Source organism: Camelus dromedarius, chromosome 21, assembly GCF_036321535.1.
Source record: "Camelus dromedarius isolate mCamDro1 chromosome 21, mCamDro1.pat, whole genome shotgun sequence".
In the NCBI taxonomy this organism is placed as follows: domain Eukaryota; kingdom Metazoa; phylum Chordata; class Mammalia; order Artiodactyla; family Camelidae; genus Camelus; species Camelus dromedarius.
The window spans coordinates 37,691,932-37,712,042 of record NC_087456.1 but is presented as its reverse complement, the minus strand read 5'-3'; the positions used below and the strand labels follow the sequence as shown (position 1 = coordinate 37,712,042).

The following is a 20,111-nucleotide window of genomic DNA, read 5'->3' as shown; positions in this document are numbered from 1 at the left end:
CGAGGACTGCGCGAGTCAATGAATCATACGAGTTAGTAAAACACCTACAGGCCCCCCTCACCCAACTTGCCTCCTGGTCAGCACCGTCCTCATCTAAGTGAATCATGACGAACTATGGAGACTTGCACGGAGTGACCCTCGTGACGTGGGCTCCCCCACGTGCGAGGGCTTGGTCTCAGTCTCCTCTGCACCCTCCAGTCCTTGGGGCCGCATGGCACCTCGGGGTGCACTGACCACAGGTGAATGATCACAGCTCGCCCGGCTTCTGCGGACAGCCCTCACCAGGACACCAGGTTTGAATCTGATTTGAACTCCCCCCGCTGCTTTGGGGCTCCTCCACGGTGCTTAGTTCCAAGGTGGCGCACAACTGATGGGAGCCGTTGTTAAACGCTCACTCTTCTCTTGACCCAACGGCCTTGAGAGGGTGGACGCGGAGCCCTGCCCTGAGGTCCCTCCAGCTTCCACAGTGAGCCGGCTTCTCCTAGGCCTTGTCCTCCGGTCAGGGCCTGCGGTTTAACAACCTGCACAGGCCAAGCCGGGCTGGGCCCGCCTCCTGCTGTGTTGGGGGACAGCGTGGGGGTAGGCAGGGAGCAGGCCAGGCCCGCCCAGAAAGAGTCCAACGGGGCCCCCAGGCCGGCTGCCGCTCACAAGACGCTCACGGACCTCCTCTGTCAACAAGAGGCAGGTGACAGGACAGAAAGACCATGGAATTTGGGGTCACGGCCCCTTTGAGCCCCACAGATCACTAGGGTCTTTCCTGCCGGACAGCTGTGGGCTCAGGGTGCCGGGAGTGGGGGTCGGGACAGCCTGGGGCTGGCTCTGGGCCTCGAGCCCACGGTGCTGTGGGGAGGTAGCCACGATGCCCCACACTCGTGCTCTGCTCTGCGGTCTACAGACTGCTCCTGCAGCCACCCTCCTGTCTGGTTCTAAACTCTGTGTCTGGACTCAGAAGACGGGGTCGACAGGGATGGCTTCCTGGGGCAGAAACGAGGGATTTGGAGTGGGAGGGGCCACAGGGGTGGCAGGAGGGCGTGAAGGAGGAGGTATGGGGGATGGTAAGAGAGATGCGGGGGGCGGGGCTGGCACCTGCACTCGGGGTCACTGAGGGGTCCCCATGATTATTTGGCCAAGATGAGGCTCGCGCAGGTCAGACGAAACTGGGGAGAGAGCAGTCCTTGGGTGACTCAGTCAGTTCAGGTGGGGCGGGAGGGACGAAGGCAAGAGAAGGAGCCGCTCCTAAAAGCCTGAAAGTCAGGTGAGAGGGGCTTTCTAGCCCTGGGTTCACACCCCGGAGCCAGGCAGTGTCGCTCACAGGATCACGATATTTCGTCGCGGCTTGTGGGGCTCCTCAAACTGACGGCAGAGAAAGGAGGCCAAGGGTGGAAGAGGCCGGGAGCGGCACCCCACCTCTCCGAGTTGGCACCTGGCCACTGCCTCGTGTGACTGTTTAATTTCCACTCATCAAAGTCAAGTCAGATCAAAAGTTGGGCTCCTCAGCTACACGGGTCTCGCTTCCAGGCTCAGTGGCCGCAAACTGGACAGTGTGGACAGAGGGTGTGTCCCTGGCGTCTGTCGGTGGCCCTAGGACAGCCCCTGCAGTCAGCCCGGCCTGTGTCCCACTCCCAGATCTGTAATTGCTGGCTGTGTGACTTTGGGCAAGTGACTTGACCTCTCTCCGCCGTGGTTTCCTTGCGCTTTCTGTGGCCTGGCGCACAGTAGACAGCCAGCACTGCCCCAGTGCTGCCGCGCACCACGGCCCAGCTGAAGTGCCTCCTCCTGCAGGAAGCCTCCAACCTTGAGCGCTCACATAACCACCCAGCCATGTGTTGTTCAACCAGCATTTATTAAGCACCTACCGTACACCAGGCCCTGTGCAAGGTGATGACGCTGCCAAGTCCAACAATGCAGGATCCCTGCCCTCAAAGAGCCCGCAGGTGAGACAGCGACGAGAGCGGACAGTGACAAGTCACAGGCCCTCGGGCTAATCTCTGACTTCTGTGGGCTCACTCACCAGCCAGGCTGCCCACCCCGCACACCCCTGCAGCCTGTCCTTGCCTTCTGGGGCTGGTCTCCCCACCCACACAGACAGGCGCTGTCCCTGTCACACAGGCATCAGCGTCGGGGGCCCTTTTCTCTGCAGCACGGAAGGGTGGGGCGTGTCCCACAGGTAGCCCTGGCCAGGACTGACCAGGAGCCGGAGGGTCCAGAACAGACCCCTGGAGGACTCGCCTCTCCACCTGCCAAGCTCAGTGTCCTTGACTCACCAGCATGGCTTCCAGCCCCTGCTCTGATCTCAACTCCATGCGTGTGGATGTGTGTGGGCGGAATTCTGTCCTCCGCCTGGACCCGGAGCCCTTAGAGGGGAGGGCTGTGACGTCCCATTAGATCAGAGGTCCCGAGGGAGGGACTGTGGTCCCCCCAGGCTCCCAGGAGATGGACCAGGTGAGGCTGGGCCAGAAGTCATGGGTGGGAGGACCTGGGTAGCCCTGGGGTGGGAGGGGAGTGCGCTTTGTGTGCAGAGCAGACCACACAGCCCCAGCCCTGTCTGTTTAGCTGAAGCTCTGGCCCCAGCCCTGTCTGTTTAGCTGAAGCTCTGGCCCCAGCCCTGTCTGTTTAGCTGAAGCTCTGGTCCTGGGCCTTTATCCCACCAGATAAAGAGGCAGGGTGTGTCTGGAGGGAAACAGGAGGAGGCTCTCTGTTCAGAGGCCCCCACCCCACGTCCCAGCTGGAAGCCTTCCTCTCACATCCAGACCCCTCATCCCCGGTCCCCTTCCCATCCCAGCACCTCATCATCCAGCTGGACTGTGCCCACCTAGCCAGATGGTTTTCTGGCTTCTCAACTTGAATCTAGTGGGAAGAGCAGAAGCTGGAGGTTCGGAGCATCTGGGAGGAGCCGCCTTTGCTGGGACAGACCCGTCGCAGATGCAGACTCCTCAGAAGGAGGGTCCCGTCCCAGACCTGCCTCTCCCGCCCCTCCCCCACGTGAAGGCCTTCTGCATCTCTGTCTCCTTCATCAGGCCAGGAGGGAAGCATTCTTTGTTCCCTTTTAAATGAAGAAAGGGAGACTCGGAAATATCAAGCTACTTTGCATCTAGTCACACAGTTAAACAAGTGGCCGAGCCAAACCCACGCGCTTGGCTCTGCTGAGCCCAGCTGCACACGGAACCCAGGAATGAAAGGTGGAGAGGTGGGAAGTGGGGGTGGGCAGATCTGGGAACAACAGAGGGAATTAGAGGGGAGGGAGGGAGAGGGAGTGAGAGGGAGGGCAAGGGTGGGGGGAGGGCGAGGGAGGGAGGGTCCCCACCCCTCCTGGCCTCAGCCTTGGCCTCAGGGTCCCGCTCGCTCCCTGGGCTTCGAGGACCAGTGGAACTTTCCAGAGCCCAGCCCCCTTCCTCCAAGTTCACCTGGGTGAGCCAGGCCCTGCCCTCTCCACCCAGGAGGTCCTGCCCACCCACAGAGCCTCACCTGTCCTTCTTCCCAGCATCATCCGGCCCCTGAGGCCCCACTACCTGGTCCCAGGGGTGGTTCCTGCCGTGCTCTGTGTTGACCCTCACCTGTCCACCCGTCCCACCACCTTCGTCCCTTCCCGGGGCAGGAGCTCCAACAACCTGCCCCCCTCCCCAGGCCCTGCCTGTTTGGGTTCGGGGACGTACAAAAAGACTAGACCCAAGACCTCAATCTAGCACCCCTTCCCAGCGACGTCCTTCCTGACGCCTGCCTGGCCCCCTCGTGCTGCAGCTGGGCTGGGCTGAGGACAGACGGAGCCTTTCCCGTTGGCTGGGGGAGTTCTCTGTGGGCGCTGGGGCCAGTCTGCTTGGGTCTGTCTCTCGCCCAACTGCCTCCCAGCTGTTTGAGGAATTGGGGGGCGGGGGCGGTTAGCTATGCCCAGTGGTGTGTGGCATCCCTCACTCACCTGGGCTCACCCCAGAGCCTTTCCCCTGGGGAAGCAGCTCTGCAAGGTTGCAACAGAAAGGGGTGGGGCGGCGGAGGGAGGGTGTTGTGGGTCAGACTTAGAAGGCACCAGCTGCTGCTTCTCTGCGGCCTCCAAAGGACTGCCACCTGCCTAAGCCCTGGTCTCTCATCTTTGATCCTCTGATCTCTGGCCAGGGTCCCCCTGCCAAAGACATTCCTGTCTCCCTGGCCTCCTCCAAGGAAAGGCAAAGGGCTGGGTGCCCTCCCCGCCCAGGCTCCTCCCTCCTCCCTGTGCTGTTCCTCCTGGAAGCCCCAGAGGTCCTGGGACAGGGACTTGGTCAGGTCCCTCTGAGTGGTGGGGTCTGGGGGGACAGGGCACGGAGGGAGGGCTGGCCACTGGGCCACCACTGGGCAGATGCCCTGGCCAGACACTGTTGGGCAGGTGCCTTCAGCTAAGTTCCCTGTTCCTAGAGCCCACGTGTGCAGAGCCTTGCTGAGGTTCCTGTGCCCGAGTGCACACGGGAAAAGGGAGGGGAGGCAGCACACCCACCCTCAGGAAGCAACAGTCTGAGGAGGCATTCAGAGCCACAGGCACAGCTGGACAGGGCCTGGAATGTTAGTGCTGGAGGAGTCCCAAGTGCCCGAGGACCAGGACACAGTCTGGGAGGACTTCCTGGAGGAAGGCCAAGAGAGGCAGGGTCAGCCCTGAGAAAGTGGCCTGACTTGAGTGAGGGCTTTGCGGGGAGTGGGGGGCTTGAGCAGGGGTGCTGAGGATAGCAGGGAGGGGTGGTGCAGTGGGCTCCGTGGTGGGCTTCTGAGTGAGAACTTGCTTGGGAAGGGTCTTTGCAGGCGTAATGAAGTGAAAGATCTTGAAATGGAGAGAGCCTCTCAGACTGCGTGGGTAGCCCTGAACCCAATGACAAGCGCCCTTGGAAGAGACATGCACAGAGGAGGGGGTGACGTGGAGACAGGCAGTGACGCGGACACAAGCCCTGGGAGCTGGCAGCAGCAGGAGTTAGGAGAGGCGGCATGGATTCCCAGAGCTCCAGGGAGCGGGGCCCCGCTGACACCCGGACTCTGGGCTTCTGGCCTCCAGACGGGAGAGAATCCACCTCTGCTGTTTTAAACGCTGTCTGTGGAGCTCTGTGACAGGAGGCACCGGAAGTGTACAGTGAGGGTCAGAAGGCTGCGGGCACCCTGCCTTCTTCCCATGCTCACCTCCCTCTCTTGCTGGGATTCCTCCTGCCGCCGCAGACCCCAACCTCCCACACCTCACTGGGGAACCCGAGAGTTCTCCCCAGAGAGTCCTCTCGGGTCGGCTGGGACCCAGCACTTCCACTCCAGGACACCAGGCCAGCAGAAAGCCCTTCAGGTGCTCACCGAGCACTCATGGTGGCCCTGTCCATGAGACCCCAAACTGGAGGGTCCACCTGTGTGCTCCGGGCAGCATGGACCGACAAACCCAGTGTGGAGTGAGGGAGCCAGAGGCCAAACAGTGCTCGGTCCACATCCACGCACAGCACGGGCCCAGGCGGGGGCGGGGAGCGGCGGGGACCCGGGCCCAGGCGGGGGCGGGGAGTGGTGGGGACGCTGCTGATGTTCTGTGTCCGGTGCTGGTTACACAAGGGTACTCCGCTGTGAGGGTTTTTTAAATTCATTTTCCTTTCTTTCTTTTTCCTTTTTTTGTGGGGGGAGGTGATTCGGTTTGTTTGTCTAAGAATTATTTAAGGGAGGCACGGGGGGGGTTGAACCCAGACCTCATGCCTGCTAAGCAGGCGCTCTCCCGCTGAGCTCTCCCACCCCCACCAGGCTGTGAAGCTTTATCTGGCCACACGCTTGCCACAGGTAGTAGTCTCCTGTGTGATGTGCAGTGCACTTAAATAAAAAGTTAGTTTAAAAAATGAGAGAGAGGGACTCACTCTGAAATTCTTTCGTGAACCTGTTGCCACCTAAGGTCTCCACCTGGAGTCCCACGACATCCTGGGGACATGTCCCAGCCTTTACCTTGGGGGCCTGAAGTTGGACGTGTATTTCCATGTGTCATGCCACCAACCTCACCCGCGTCTCCCTCGCAGGCCCTGGCACCCAGTAGGCACTCAATAAACGCTTGCTGGGACCAGCTGCAGGGCCAAGGGCTTTGCTGTTTTCAGCTTGTCCCCAGAGGTCCCAGCCGTGGGTCCCAGGGTTCCGAGGCAGGACACTGACCATGGCTGTCTCTTCCCCCGTAGCCCCCCACCCGGCTGTGCCTGTCTCCACCCCAGCACGTACAGGGCGGTGAGCCCCCAACACAGATGGCGGGTCTGACTCGTCTGGGACCTTCAGACCCGGACACACAGAGCAGACTCAAGGACCAGCAGCCTCGGGTCCCTGGAGCCCCCTCTCCTCCCAAGCCTGGCATATCTTTGTTTGTCTTAGCTTGTTTGAAACTGGATGGAAATTTTCGAAAGTTTTCTTTAAAAAAAATAGTAAAGAGAATGAATAGGAAAGGCAAAAGCTTCTAAGGGGACAGATTTATAGATGTTTCACTCTCATGAAACTCAAGCCCAGCCCCGGGCTGGCCGACTGGCAGCTTACGAGGCTCCCCCATCGGCTCCGCCCTCACCGCAGCCATCTGGGTCGGACGCCACAACGCAGCCCGCAGCGGAGCCAGGCCAGCACTGCCCACCAGGATCTCTCGCAGGTGAGCACAGCTGCTGCTGACACCTCGCCATCTTTTCCTTCCTTTCTTCACTCATCCTGGCGATAGTTCTGAGCACCCATGTACAAGGGGCTTGGGCAGCACTGAGACGCCAGCCCTGCTTTCCTGGGGCTCCCAGCCCGGAGGGGAGACAGAAGGGTGGACAGGAGGTAGAAGCCAGGGAGGGAGTCCTGGGCGGAGCCAGCATGCGGAGGGGAGCCCTCTTGCAGGGCTGAGGGCTGAGGGCTGAGGGCAGTTCCTCGGGGAGACGGACATCTCAATCAGCACCTCGTACCCTGAGTCAAGCTGATGCTTCCCCGACATCCTCCAAGACCGCTCCCCAGAGCTGCAGGCTTCCTGCCCGAACCCATTTCCCAACCACATCCCTGCAGTAAATCATGGTGATGTCCACGGGCCAACAGCTAAGTACAAATTAGGTAAACGTCACTGGGGGCGAGGTGGGCGCCAGGCAGTGGCTGGCCAGCTGACGGTCTGATTTATTCCAAGGATAAGCTTTAGGGAGGGGCTTGGCATACTTTAAAATGCAGACGTGGACCCAGTAGGTCTGGGGTGGGGTCGGAGCTTCTGCACCCAAACAGGGTCACAGACAGGGCGGATGCTGCTTGTCCGGGACCGCGCGCTGAGCAAGGGGCTCCAGGACTTCCAAGGGACCCGAGACTAAGTCTCCTTAGAGCCCCTCAGGAGTGCGTTTTCCATCACTTTTTGCTAAGTTTTGACCAGGCTAACTCAGAGACGTCCGGCGGCAGGGGACAGTGGGCAGAGGGCAGGCGCAGCGACGTGTGAGTCCTGCGAGGGGCCAGCCCAGGCCCTCAGCCTCCTCGGCAGCAGGTGGCCCGCAGGACCCTGGGGACCGCCCCGCACCTGCATCTCCAGCCTCCAAGGGGCCTCAGCCAACTGGCCAGTGCTCATGGGGTTAACAAACCTGGCAGTAGCTGCCCCTCTCCTCTGCCCAGAACCGCAAGGAGACTGGGATGTTACAGCAGGAGAGTGGAGGGACACCAGAAAGAACTTCCCAGGGGTCACATTCCTGACGGTCAGGTGCCACCCTGGGGTGGCAGCCCAGGCAGGCGCAGGGCTGCAGGGAGACTTCAGGAGGCCCTCAGGCCAAGCTTCCAAGCTGAGCTTCTCAGAAATTCCCCTCTTGCTACACTCTCCCCACTGCCCCCACGGGCTCTAGGGCTGCCTGTCTGCACTGGGCACGCCAGGGTCCTGGGGGCCAGGAATTTCCTGAGCCTGAGCCCCACCCTCTGATGGTGCCTTTGCACCCCGTGCCAGTCTGGACATGAGGCTAGCGCTTCCTGGCAGGGGGAGGCGGGGCAGGCAGGAGGGGCGCCTGCAATGAAGCTAGGGGTGGCCTGGTGCCGACTGGTGGGGTGGTGGGCGTGCCTCTTTCCGCTGGCTGCACGTGGTTAAGGGGGAGCCTTGTTCTGGCCGGGCACACAGCCCTGGAGGTGCTGGGGACAGTGGTGCCTCGTCCTGGCCCTGGGATCTTGAGAATCACTGGGCAAGACTGAGACTCTCAGGGACCTGGCCCCACCCTCACCACAGCCTCTCACACCCCTCTCCCCTCCCTGCCCTCTGCACCTTCATTTATACGACCATTTCTCTAGAATATCTGGGGACCAGAACTATCAACCCAGTTGGAAGCAGGCCCAGAAGGCTCTCAGCAAGTTGGTGACAAAGACAGAATTCTAGCCAGGGTGGCCTGATTCCAAGTCCACTGAACAGAGAAGGGCTCAAAGGTGCAGACAAAACTGGAGGAGGGGGCCTGCCGAAACCCCCACTCTTCCAGATCGTGCAGCCCTCACGGTACAGCCGGAGAGAAACGCAGCGGGACGGGGGAGAGTCGGGAGGCGAGGGGGCCAGGCAGCAGGGGTACGTTGGCGGGGCGGGGCTCCTGGGGAGGGGCTGGGGGGCTCCCGCAGTGAGTTACTCAGTCTTTGTGTCCTGCTCATTTGTTACATAGAGAGTTGTTAATGTAATACGAGGGCCTGGCACATCTGGCCGCTGCTAAGTACACACAATAAACTATAAAACCACACTGAGCTGGAACTGTGTCTCAGGCCCCCTACAAGCGCGTCGTGCTTTAACCATTTAACCCTCAGCACAACCCCACTTCACAGGTCAGGAAATTAAGGCACTAAAAGAGCAATCCTCCCCAGGGATTGACAGAAGGCAGAGCAGGCTCTGAACCCAGGCGGGGTGGCCCTAAGCTCAGCCTGTAACCCTGCTGCTATGCCCCGAACCTGGAAGGAGCCCACAACCAGGACGCTGAGGGGCCCCCGCCCCCATTCATGCGGAGTCCTCGCCCACCAGAGTCTGATGACTGACTGATTTGCTGAAGTGTGGGGACCCCCCAGCCCAGCGCAGCCCTAGATCCTTGCCTCTGCATGAGCCACGCTCAGGCCGAGGAGCCCTGCCCGGTGAGGCCGCCCCTCCTGGCTCCGGGCACTCAGGTGCACTGGACAGAGGCTGCCTCTCCCCGGCAGCATGCCTGGCTGGGGGGTGCTCCATTCCACCCACCGTTCCTGCCTTGCCCGCAGGCATCACGACTGTGGGAACAGAAGAAAAGGGTCTAGCAGGCAGGGACCCAGGACACAAAGCACAGAGAAGGGATCCATCGAATCCACAGCCACCTGGAAAGGGAGGCAGCCCAAGGACCCACGCTCTGCAAACTAGAAACACGAGGCCCAGAGGCTGAGGGCAGGCCGGCTATGTGGCTTGTAAAGCCCAGTGCAAAATGAAAACATGAGGCCCCTTGGTTAAAAATTAAGAATTTGGGGACAGCAACAGCAGAGGAGCAATCCAAGCTGGGGCCCTTCTACGAGCACAGGGCACAGCCACCGTGGGGCACAGCCACCGCGGACCCCGGCCAGGACGGGCCCGGGTCCCCAGCTCACCAGCGCTGAGGCCGGTACCGCGCCAGGTGTCAGGAGGGCTGGGGTCCCGGCAGGCGTGTCAGAGGGACGAGCCCTGAGTCTGCTCCAAGGTGAGTGAGGGTGGGGGCCGGACTGCCCCATTCCTCACTTCTGTCCCCAGCAGAGGTCCTCCAGCTGCCTCGTCACCATGTACGGCAAAGGCGGGGATTTGCCTTCGGCCCTTCCTGCCTCCACGCTCACAGGCCAACGCTGGGTCCACCCCACCTCCCGCCCCCAGCCCTGGTGCCCCGGATCTCAGCTGCGGGAGGGCAGTGAGGGCAGGTGCTGCTGGTACAGCTCGCCACCTGCGCAGGGCGCCCCTGCAGGTGGAGACCGGGACTGCGTGTCTGGCTGCGTGTCTGTGTGAGTCTGTGTCTGTATCTGTGCTCCCCGTGTGTCTGGCTATCTGTGTATCTGTCTGTGTCTGTATCTGTGTGCCTGTGTGTCTGTCTGTGTCTGCCTGTCTGTCTGTCTGTGTGACTGTGTGTCTGTGTGAAGGGAGGGGCGATGTGGTCCTGAGAAGAAGGGCCCCAGCAGCACAGACCCCCCCTCCGTCTGAAGGGGAGGCCTGGCCCCACCCTGAGAGCCCCCCACCCCACACGAGAGACATGGTCCTGCCATCAGGAGCCTGAGTGGAGGAGGCAGGTGGACAGACAGAAGAACAGATGAGTGCCCCCTGCACAGTGGCAGGCGGCAGTGCTACCTGGCACCTCCCAGGGAGGGACACACACACCCCCATCTCAGCCCCCCTGCCAAGCAGGGCCTTTCTGCACAGCTTTCTCCGGGGCCACCATCGCCTGCCTTGCGGCGAGTGTCCCCCTGGGTCCTCCGGGACCTGATCCAGGGCATTCCCTGCTCACAGCCACCTCCCCAGGGTCTGCACGGGGGCATTGGTCAGGCATGAACTCTGCCCCTCTGTGCCCTCCTGCTGCTGCTGTGGGCCTGCCAGGTGCAGCCTCACCCCCACCATGTGCCACCTGAGGTGCGTGCTGGCCTCATGTCCCCCCAGCCCCCCAAAACTCCCTCACCCTTATGTGGAAGGGGGAGCAGCGGCCAGCCCCAGGAGGGCGGTGGCAGACGAAGCCTTTGGCTCCGAGTCCTGGTGGGCAGGGCGCCCAGTCTGCAGCCGTGAGGTGGGGAGGTCTGCTTCCACAATGGCCAGGGGTCAGCGGCCCTGCCACTGACCCTTGACAAAAGGGACAGGGGACGGGGGCTGCAGCACAGAGGAGGTGACGGTGTTATCAAAATCCACAGGGCACTCACAGCAACAGGGGCTTAACCACAGGAGGCCCCTGCCCACTGAGCCCACTGCCCTGAGGATGGGTCATTGGGGAGGACCCCTCCTACAGGAGGTGTCCGGAGCCCCTCAGTGGTGGCTGCCTCTGGCCTGTTTCCAGGAGCCGAGGGCAACTCAGGTCGGGGGACAATTCTGACTAGCAGATCACTCCGGGCACTGGAATAAACCATGCCATCCTTGGTCCTCAGAGGCCCCTAGGAAAGCAGTGTACTGGGCAAGGTGCAGACAAGGACAATGCCGCCCCCGTCCCCTCCAGAGCCCATTTGACCTGGCTCTGAGCCTAGCACCACGTCCAAATTCCTGACACTCCCCTCCCACTGCGCTATCTGGACACCCTCGGGGACGCTGCCTCCTCCAGCACCTCCAAAGGCCAAGGGGGAGGGGAGGGGGGAGGACTCACTGCAGAGCCCACCCTCCTGGTCTTGCTGCCAGCAAAGCCCAGACAGCAGAGTGGCGGGGGCGCCAGGGCTGCTGCGGGCCTGCCTCCGGCCCTCTCCCAAGTGCCCGCCCCAGTCCCCGGGGCGGCCGAGTGCTCCAGCCAGAGGCCCGGGGCCGGGCACCATGCTTACACTTGGAGCCAAAGAAACGGTGGAGGCTGAGGGGAGGAACAGCCAGGTCCAGCAGCAGGCAGTGCAGGGAGAGACTCGACCCTTCCTGGCCAGGAGCAGACCAGCTTTCCCGCCACAGCGGGGCTCCCGGGTGCGCGCATGGTCCCCTCGCCTGGCCGAATGCTTCCTGGGGGTGCTGGATGATCTACCCCAGCTGCCCAACACCATGAATAGAGTTTGTTTTTGTTTTTATTTCTTTTAAAATGTGCTTTGAGGAGAAAAAGGCATAAAGTTCTGCTCTGGAACACCCAGCCTTGGAGAGGGACAGAGAAGGCCGTGGAGAGAAACCCAGGGCATCCAACCGTCTTTCCTGGGCCAGCCCTCCCTCTCCCCAAGGGCCTAGCCCACCGGCCCCATCTGCCACCCCTGGTCCACCAGGGCCTTCACTGACAGGCCCAGTACTCTGGCTCCTCTGAGGCTCCGACCTCTCGGCTAGTCCCCTGGAGACGCCTCAGATCCACCCTGGAGGAGGGCCAGCCTGTCTCCCCTACACCCTCACCACACCTCGCAGGGGCTCCCAGAGGCCATGGCTGGCAGGTGGAAGTGGGTGGGGAACCACACTGACTCTTTCCGAGAAAGATAGGAACCTGGCCGCCAGCTCAGCGGGGCTGCTAGGCCTAGGGGTTTAACTTGCCCAGAGTCTGCCCAGCCCTCAGAACCCAGACCCCCAGGCCTGCCCTCTGCGAGGCAGGCGCACCACGGTCAGAAGGAAGATGGCCAGGCTGAACTCAGCACTGCACGGGCTGGCTGGCGGCCTCAGCGAGCTTCTCAGTCCTTAGGGTGGAGAAGCAGACTCCTCACCTGTGCCTCCCCCACACGAGAAGAGATCGAGGTGCTTAAGAAAGGGCAGTGAATGCCGACAGTACGGCGGGGGCCCCAGCTGTGTCTGCAGGGCCCCCAGGGGGCCAGGCGAGCTGGGCTCTAGGAACTGGCCTTCCCAAAGGCCTAGTGTCCTCCTGGAAGTCCAGAGAATGGACATTTGAACCAGGAAGGCGTCTCCACCGTGTGCTGGAGCAGAGGGAGGAGGCAGAGAACGGCATGAGCCACGTCCCTGGCCCCAGCCTCCGACTCCCCGTCTCAGGGTTTGCCAGAGGGGACCCTTGGCCCGCTCCCCTCCCAGGGCCGGGGGAACTCAAGGTACAGGCCCTCCTTGCTGGCTCTGGAGGAGACAGCAGGCAGCAGCAGGGCAGGGAACCCAGTGGAAATGCTGGCTCTGGAGGTGCCCTGTCACGGGGCAGCTAGGCCCGGCCCCCACCTGCCCACAGCCAGCCCCTGGGGCGCGCTCTGGCACGGCGCGGGGCATGGTGCCAGCCTGGGGCCCTCCTCCCCACCCTGGCCTGCTGCCGCTTCCAGAATAACCCTCTGTCCACAGCGTGCATTTGGCCTCCTGGTGTTTCTTTCCTCCTGAGACCTGTTCTCCCATGTCTGAGGGAGAAAAGAGACCTAACTTGTTGTTAGAAATTGGGGACCACCCCCCTTTTCACCAGAGGACTGCTTAGCACAGAGGGGCTCCCCCAGTTCTGACAGCCCAACTCAGGGAGTCCGTTTCAGTTTGTCTAGAAGAACGTCTTTTCCAACATAGGGGAGGAGGGTTGGAAATTTCTCCCTGACCCCTGTCCCTTGGACCTTCCCAAGGTGTCCAGAGCCCCAGCAGGACACCGTGTCCTTGGCCCTGCGCCCAGCAGGTGGGTTACTAGCCTAAGGGCACTCAGCCCCTCTGATCCTTGAGACCCTTAGGGCGAGTCCGAGGGTGGAAAGGGAGCGGGTATGTCAATGGTGCATCCATACCTGCCTCTCCGTGCACTGCCCCAGGGAAGTCTCATTCCACAGAACTCCATTTCTAGGGAGAAGCTGGACTCTCCACACAGCAGTCACCTGGAAACCTAGACTGTCCCTCTGGGAAGAGTCCTCCATGGGCCAGGCGTCCCCACCAGGAGGGCTCCGGGGAAGGCATTTCCTGAGGGGAAGGGAAGGGGCCTGACCAGTGAGGAGGGAGGCAGGCGGGATGGCCGCCTGATGGGGTCTAGACTCTGGCGCCTGAAGTCCCCCATCACAGCAGCTCTGTTACCCCCTCCCCAGGCCTCAGCAGATCCTTTGCAGTTGAGGGTTGAGAAAACAACCACGGAGGTTTTAAGGCAGATACTAGACAAAGGCCCCCTTGGCTTCCTTTGTGCCCTTGCACATCCCCACACCCCCATGGGGGAGTTCTCACCAGGAAGAAGCCAAAACTCTGGACAAAGACGCACAGCCTGTAAACTGAGGCGCCGACCTGGACCCAGGGGCTGGGCCGGGCTCCCCAGGGCCTGCCTCCCCACCAGTGGGCACGGGGGCCATCAGGGTTGAGAGCCCACAGGATAGAGGGGGACCAGGATGGGAAGGCGGGGCTGGCCGGGCGGGCGGGGCCCGCTCTGCTCCAGGCCAGGCTTTCTTCCTCTCTGCCAGCCGCCCCACCCGGCCGCGCCCTGCCCGCTGCTGCTGGAGGCCAGAGGTTTCCTTTTTCTTTTGCCTGCGGCTGCTTCCTGCCTTTCCTTTGAACTGGGGTGTTGGTTCCCCACAGGCTCACCCTCCTCCAGTGATCCCCGCCCCCCTCTGCCTTTGATGGGCCCGGACCCCCCAGGCTCTGCTGGCACCCAGCTTCTGGGGTGGTTCCCCCGCCCCACCCACCCTGCGCTTCCCTGCCCTGGGACCTGAGATCAACCTTCGTCCCACCCTCAGCAGCTCTCCCTGGGGGCTCCCCTGCTGCACTGGGACAGGAGGCTCAGAGTTGATTTCTCCTGCCTCTCCCACGGTTTCTCGGTAAAACCTGTGACACTGGCATCCACAGCAACTGAAGGGTTAGAACTCACAGTCCCCAAGTCTGTGGGAAGTGGGCGGGGCACACAGCACAGGCTCTTAGAATCTATTAGGAAAGGAAACAGAAGCCTGGCCTCCAAGGTCAAAATCTAGAAGAGGCACGTGGAACCCCCAGACATAGCCCCCACCCCCCAGCTCAGCTCTTCTCCACCAGTTGCAGGTGTCTCTGCTGCTTCAGACGACAGGCCCTGCAGGGCCCCGCTGCTGTGTTGGGGAGCAGGCTGGGGTCTCCCACCCGTTGCCCCGCCACCCCCATGAACCTCTATGTGTGCACCAGCCAGGAGAAAACTGCTACTCCAGATTCCCAGAGAGCCCCCCAACACACGCAGGCACGCACAGGCCTCCCCCCGACACACGCGGGCACGCACATGCACACGCCTATTCCACACCTTTCACAGAACAGCTCCTCTCCTCCCAGCGCTGGCTCCAGCACTCCGTCCTCCCGAAAGACTTCCACGGCTGACAGTTCTCGGCCTGACCACCCCAGTAACAACACCGGCAAACACTGAGCTCTTCCCGAGGGCCAGGCACTGTTCCAAACCCTTTACAGACTCTACCTCAGTGAATCCAGACAACAGCCCTGCCTACGAGGTAGGTATGAGCCCCATTTACAGATGAGGAAACTGGCCCAGATCACCAGCTCACGATGACGCCAGCCCTGCTCCACTATGGCCAGTGCCTGTGCCTGGGCCCCCCACTCCCCCCAGCTCCCTGCCTCCGTCTCATCACCCCTCAAGCAGGGGTGAGGAGGATGCGAACCACTCAGAATCCACGCACACTCCCATGTGACCTTTCGTCAAGTCCAGTGGTTGTCACAGGCAGTCTTAAGAGGACTGAAGTCCCAAGGGGGCAGGAAGCTGGCGGGCGGGTGGGTGTTGCCTGGGGTGGGGCCCCTCCCTCAGTGCCAGTGCAGAGGGGATGGAAATGGGTGCTGAGGGGAAAGGTCAAGTGCATGTGCCCAGGTCTTTCATAGCAGCCGCCAAGGCAGCTTTTCCCCTGCCAGTCACTGCCCAGCACAGCTCAACTCTGGGGGTAAAAGGAGGGACTCAAGGTACCAGAGATTCTCCAAGCCAGGACAACTCAGTGTCGCCAACATCTGTACGTGCCGATCTCCTCACTGGGTGGACGTGGGTCAGGACAGAGAAGGGGAACCCCACCTTCTCACGCTGTCAGGCTGGAACACCCAAGAGCAGGGGCTGCAGCACCCCCAGGTCAGTTCCCAGGAGGATGTCCAAACCCCCGTGAGCCCCGTGAGCCTCACTGAGACCACAGGTCAGAGGTACTAACAACGAGAGAACTTGCAGGGCTGAGCGTTTGAAGCCTGGCCTTTCCACCTTATCAGCAGGGCAGCAGCACCCAAGGCTGTCATCATCTTGCCCTTGGGGGTAAAGCAGAGATGGCAGTGGTACAGAGAAGGCTTTCTGGCCTTCCCTGGAGCCCAGATGGACAAGGCAGAGCTGTGTGCACAGAGAAGGGGAGTGGGTAGAAGGGAGGGGCAGCGATGTGAAGTGCGCTGGGAGACCTGCAGAGTCACCTGGAGCCCGCAGGTCCTTGGTGCTTCCTATGGTTCAGTCTGCGGCTGCTTCCAAAGGTCCCCAAGTACCCCCTCTGACCGGCCGCTCCCTGAACATTGAGTGCTTCCGTCTCACCTTCACTTCCCCACCCTGTGTCAGGGAGACCTGCATGTTCACCCCACCCCCAGTATCCGCCAGCCAGCTGGACCCCAGAGCCCCAGGCCAGCCAAGCACTGGCGAGCCCAACACACCCCTCCTCTCCTCCCACCACCAGCGGCTCCCTGGGTCCTCCACTCACCCCAGGCTCAACTCCCTCGTGTTAAGGTTCAGCTTCCAACCGCCTCCACCAGACACCCACGGGAGGCAGGACAGCGATGGCCACCTGTCACATGGCAGGCATAGTGCTGGGTACTTGATCCAACACATCGCCCCACTGAATCCCTGCCACCACTTCTCCCCACGCACAGATGAAGGCTTAGGGGACTTTGGTGGTGCAGTAGGGGCAGAACTAGGAAAGCCCTGGGGTCTGGGCGGCCCAGACAGAGAGGCCCTGCTGGTCAGGGCCTCAGGTGCAAGTGTGTGCTGTCCTCAGCAAGTGTTGGGCCGCCTGGGCTGCAGCTAGACCTGCACTCCCTTTGCTGAGGAGGGAGGGGAGACCCTCACACCTACCCACCCTGAGTGTGGGTGCCTGGGCAGCTCTCCAGAAAGGCCAAGGAAGAAGCCCCCTGCCCCCAGCAGAGACCCTTCAGTCACCATCCAGACAAGACCCCTGCCTCCTGCCCTCCCTCCACGATTCCAGAGTCTGCTGCTAAGTCCCACTCTGTGTGGGACCCTGCCTTCCCCACCCCCCAACTCTGGGAAGCACAGTCTGAGTCTTGGGAGAGAGGAGCTTTCTCAGCCCCCATGGAGACATGGGATTGGCTCAGAAAATCCCAAATGCTGACTTGCCAGCTCCAGGGGAACTGTGACAGGACAGTGGGGGAAACTTCCCGTTGTCATGGATGGTGGGACGCTGGAATTGTAACGGCGGCACTGTCTTCTCCTTCCCCAAGTCCTTCCACAGAAAAGGTGTCTCGGGGAGGAGGTTGGACCAATCAGCCTCAGGAAGGCCCTGTCTCCCTGCCCCTCAGCCTGGAAAAGGAACCTTTCTTCTGCTCCCCCAGGGAAAAGCCCCACAGAAGTCACTTCCAAACCCTTTTTAGCCACAGAATCTGTAAGGAAGCAATGTCCTATACCACCCACATGGTAATCGGCTCAGGGATCCACCCTGTGTGGAGCAGGTGCAGGGCCAGGGCCACCCTCCCTTGCCAGAGGCGGGGCCCCTCACGGCCCCAGGGCCTTCACCCCGGGAGGGGGAAGGATGCAGTTTGCTCTCCTGGAATCTCTTCACTATCTCCTCTTCCCCGGCCCCCAGCCCGTGTCTCTGGGAGTGGAGGGGGACATCCCACAGGGACAGAGAGATGGGGAGGGGAGCCTCCCTGCCAGCACTGAATGCCCTGGTCCCATTTAATTCAACAAGTACTTGCCTGACTCTGAAAACTAGCCCGGCTCCCGCCTGCTTTCTCAGAGCCCCCAAGTCCTGCAACCCAAAGTGATACAGCACCAGGACCCCATCCCTCGGACAGAGGGCCCCAGACTTTCCCACTTACTCTCCTCCTCTGAGTGAAGGTGATGGGGCCTGGGCAGGGCTGAGCCAGGAAGGGTTTCCTCTCCTTAGAGCCGGGGCAGGTGGTCTGGAACTGCCCTCACCCACTCCTCCTGACCAGGTGGTGAGTGGTCAGAGCCCACGCCTCAGGCCCTGAGGCGGAGCCCCTCTGAGCCACCCTCAGGACAGCCTCCCGAGCAGGGTCCCCTTCCTGAGCTGTCTCACCCCAGCTCAGACTCTAAACACAGCCTGCCCACAAATCAGTGTCTCCAACATGGCCTCGTGGGATGTGACTTCAGAGAGGACCCTGGGGAGCCAGGAGGCCTCAGTGAAGAGAGGTGCTGCAGGCAGGGGCCCTCTTGGAGGAGACCAGAGTGGGGAAAGACCCTCTCCCGGCTTCTGGGACCTCCCACCAAGGCCACTCAGCCTTGGTGTGACAGCTCTGCTCTTCTGGGCAAACAACCTTTCCACCCCACTGGGCCCCCTCCCTTCTCCACCACCAAGTCATCCAGCGTTGCCAGCTATGTCCAGGGCACTGCTCCGCGGGAGAAGAAACCAGCAAGAGGAGAAGGGGGCAGGCCTGCGCCCCTCCAGCCCAGGTACAGAGGCCACCTCTCACCAAGCCTGGGCTCCCAGGGAGAACCCCGAGATGGGGCCAACTGGGAAACCAAGCCAGGCACGCTCAGGCGCACTCCTGGTCGATCCTCTGTCTCAGGCTTTCCTCCCCGCCCCAGGCCCGAGGGCCCGCGGCGGGCGGCGGAGGGAGAAAGGCGCGGTACTCACAGGTAAGCCGTCAGGGGGTCCAGGTCGCGCGGCACAGCCGAGAGCCCGCGCTCCGAGCAGTCGGCCGACAGCGTGATGCCGCCCCGCTGGCAGCGGCAGGGGGCCGGGCAGGCGGGCCGCGGGCCGGGCTGGGGCGCGCCGCGGGCGCACGGGCAGGCGCACAGCGCGGCGCAGAGCCACAGCGCGCGGAGCCCGGCGGGGCTGGGCATCTCGGCGGCGGCCCGGGAGCGGCGGGCCGGGCGACGGGCGGCGGCACCTGGCGGCGGGGACACGGGCTCTGCTGGGCGGCGGCGTGCGCGGCGCAGTCAGGCTGGCGCAGGCATCGCCGAGCGATCTTCGCTCCTGGTTTCACGGGTTGGGCTTGGCGAGGGAGGGAGACACGGCGGAGGAGGAGCCAAGGCAACTTTCTCGCCCGTCGGCTCCCTTCCCTCCTTTCTTCCAGCTGGCGGGGGCTTCATCCAGGAAAGAAAAAAAGCAAAGAACCTGGGGAGGGACCTGCCGCGGTTTGGAAACGTCCCCCGAAGCCCGGGCTGTGGGTCAGGACCCCGTGCCTGCAGGGACTGCCTCGGGGTCACAGGGGACTCAGGAGCCCTGCGGCAGCCCTGAAGACTTTCCACAGCTCCCAGCCCCGCAGCCGCCTTTCCTACGGGAGGAAACTGGGACCCAGGAGGGAAGTGCTTTGTTCAAGGTCACCGCTGGTGGGAATTTGGGGTCCCCCTCGGCCCCCCCGTGGGGAGGGGTGGGGGGACAAGTGGTTGTCCTGGAGGGTGAGCTCTGAGGGGCCTCTTGCAGGCTGGGTGAGGGGGGCCTTCTCGCCGAGCCTCATGCCCGCCACTGCAGAAGGGTGCGATGTCTACCACAGAGCGTCCTTGCATGCGGCCCCGGTCAGGTGTGAGCCAGGGAGCACTTGACCCTGCAACCCGCGGAGCCAGGCAACAGCTGGGGGACCCGCCCACCTGGCGGTGTAGTCAGGCTGAGAGTCGGCGGTGGGCGCCACCTGGAGGCCAGTCCTGCAGCCGCAGCTCAACCAGCCCCTGGCCAGACAGGCCAGCCCCGAGGCCTGAGGGACAAGGATGGTGGCTGGAGCAGGGGCCAGCCCCGTCTCTCCTGAGACTAGTCTTGGTGGCTGTGCCTCCTTCCCGGCGCCTTTTTTTTCTCTGGTCTCTAGCGCTGAGCCAAGCCCAGTGTAGAGCCAGAGCCACCGTGTTCCCCACTCCTGCCACCTCCCCAGGTCCATCCCAGGTGGACATCAGCAGCCTGGAGGCCTCGGGACAGCCAACACTCCCTCCACCCTGGACTTCCAAGCCCCAGGGCCCCCATACACCCCTCCCATTGTCTTCTCTCACCTCCCAGGCCCCAGGGGCTGACCAGCTGGGCCAGGAAGCCCATGGACCCTGGCCCTGGGTCTTGGATGGGTGTGGCTCTGATGGAGACAAGCCTCCAGGGAGGCCTGGGTGGTCGAGCATGGAGGCCCAGGGAGACCACAGGTGGGCTGCCTGCCCCCCACGCCTCGCTCTGGCCCCTGCTAGATTGCAGCTCCCAGTAGTCCCCTCAGCAGTGGGGGGGTTGGGGGCCTTGCCTGCTGGAGGGTCACTGTGGGCCAACCCTGGGCTCCTGACAAACGTGGGGTCTGAGGAGGAGGGGCCCTCATCCTGGGGAGGCTCCTGACTGAGCAGGAAGCCCAGCCTCCGGTCCGCTTCCACACCAGGCCTGAGAAGGGCCCTCCCTGACCTCTGACCCCTTGTCCTCTCAGGGCCTCCCGCTCTGCTTTGTCCAGGCTCTGCGTCCCCCTCCCTGGGCCCTCCACCAGGAACAACTGGGGACCAGCATTGGGCACCAGCTGTCCAGGGCCACGCAGTCCGATCAGGGGACAGACGGGCCCT

The 20,111-nt window shown here is 62.5% G+C and overlaps 1 protein-coding gene across 2 annotated transcripts in view; it reads right to left on the bottom strand.

Annotated features, from left to right (window-relative positions):
• The window catches only part of LGR6 (leucine rich repeat containing G protein-coupled receptor 6), an 88,803-nt gene extending 70,366 nt beyond the window's left edge, over positions 1-18,437 (bottom strand). The window contains exon 1 of one of the 2 annotated variants that reach the window (XM_031438292.2): positions 18,229-18,437. In XM_031438292.2, the coding sequence (XP_031294152.2) occupies positions 18,229-18,437 (209 nt within the window). The remainder of the gene's footprint in view (positions 1-18,228) is intronic. The other variant, XM_064477333.1, reaches the window with a different exon arrangement.
• Positions 18,438-20,111: the final 1,674 nt, after the last annotated feature.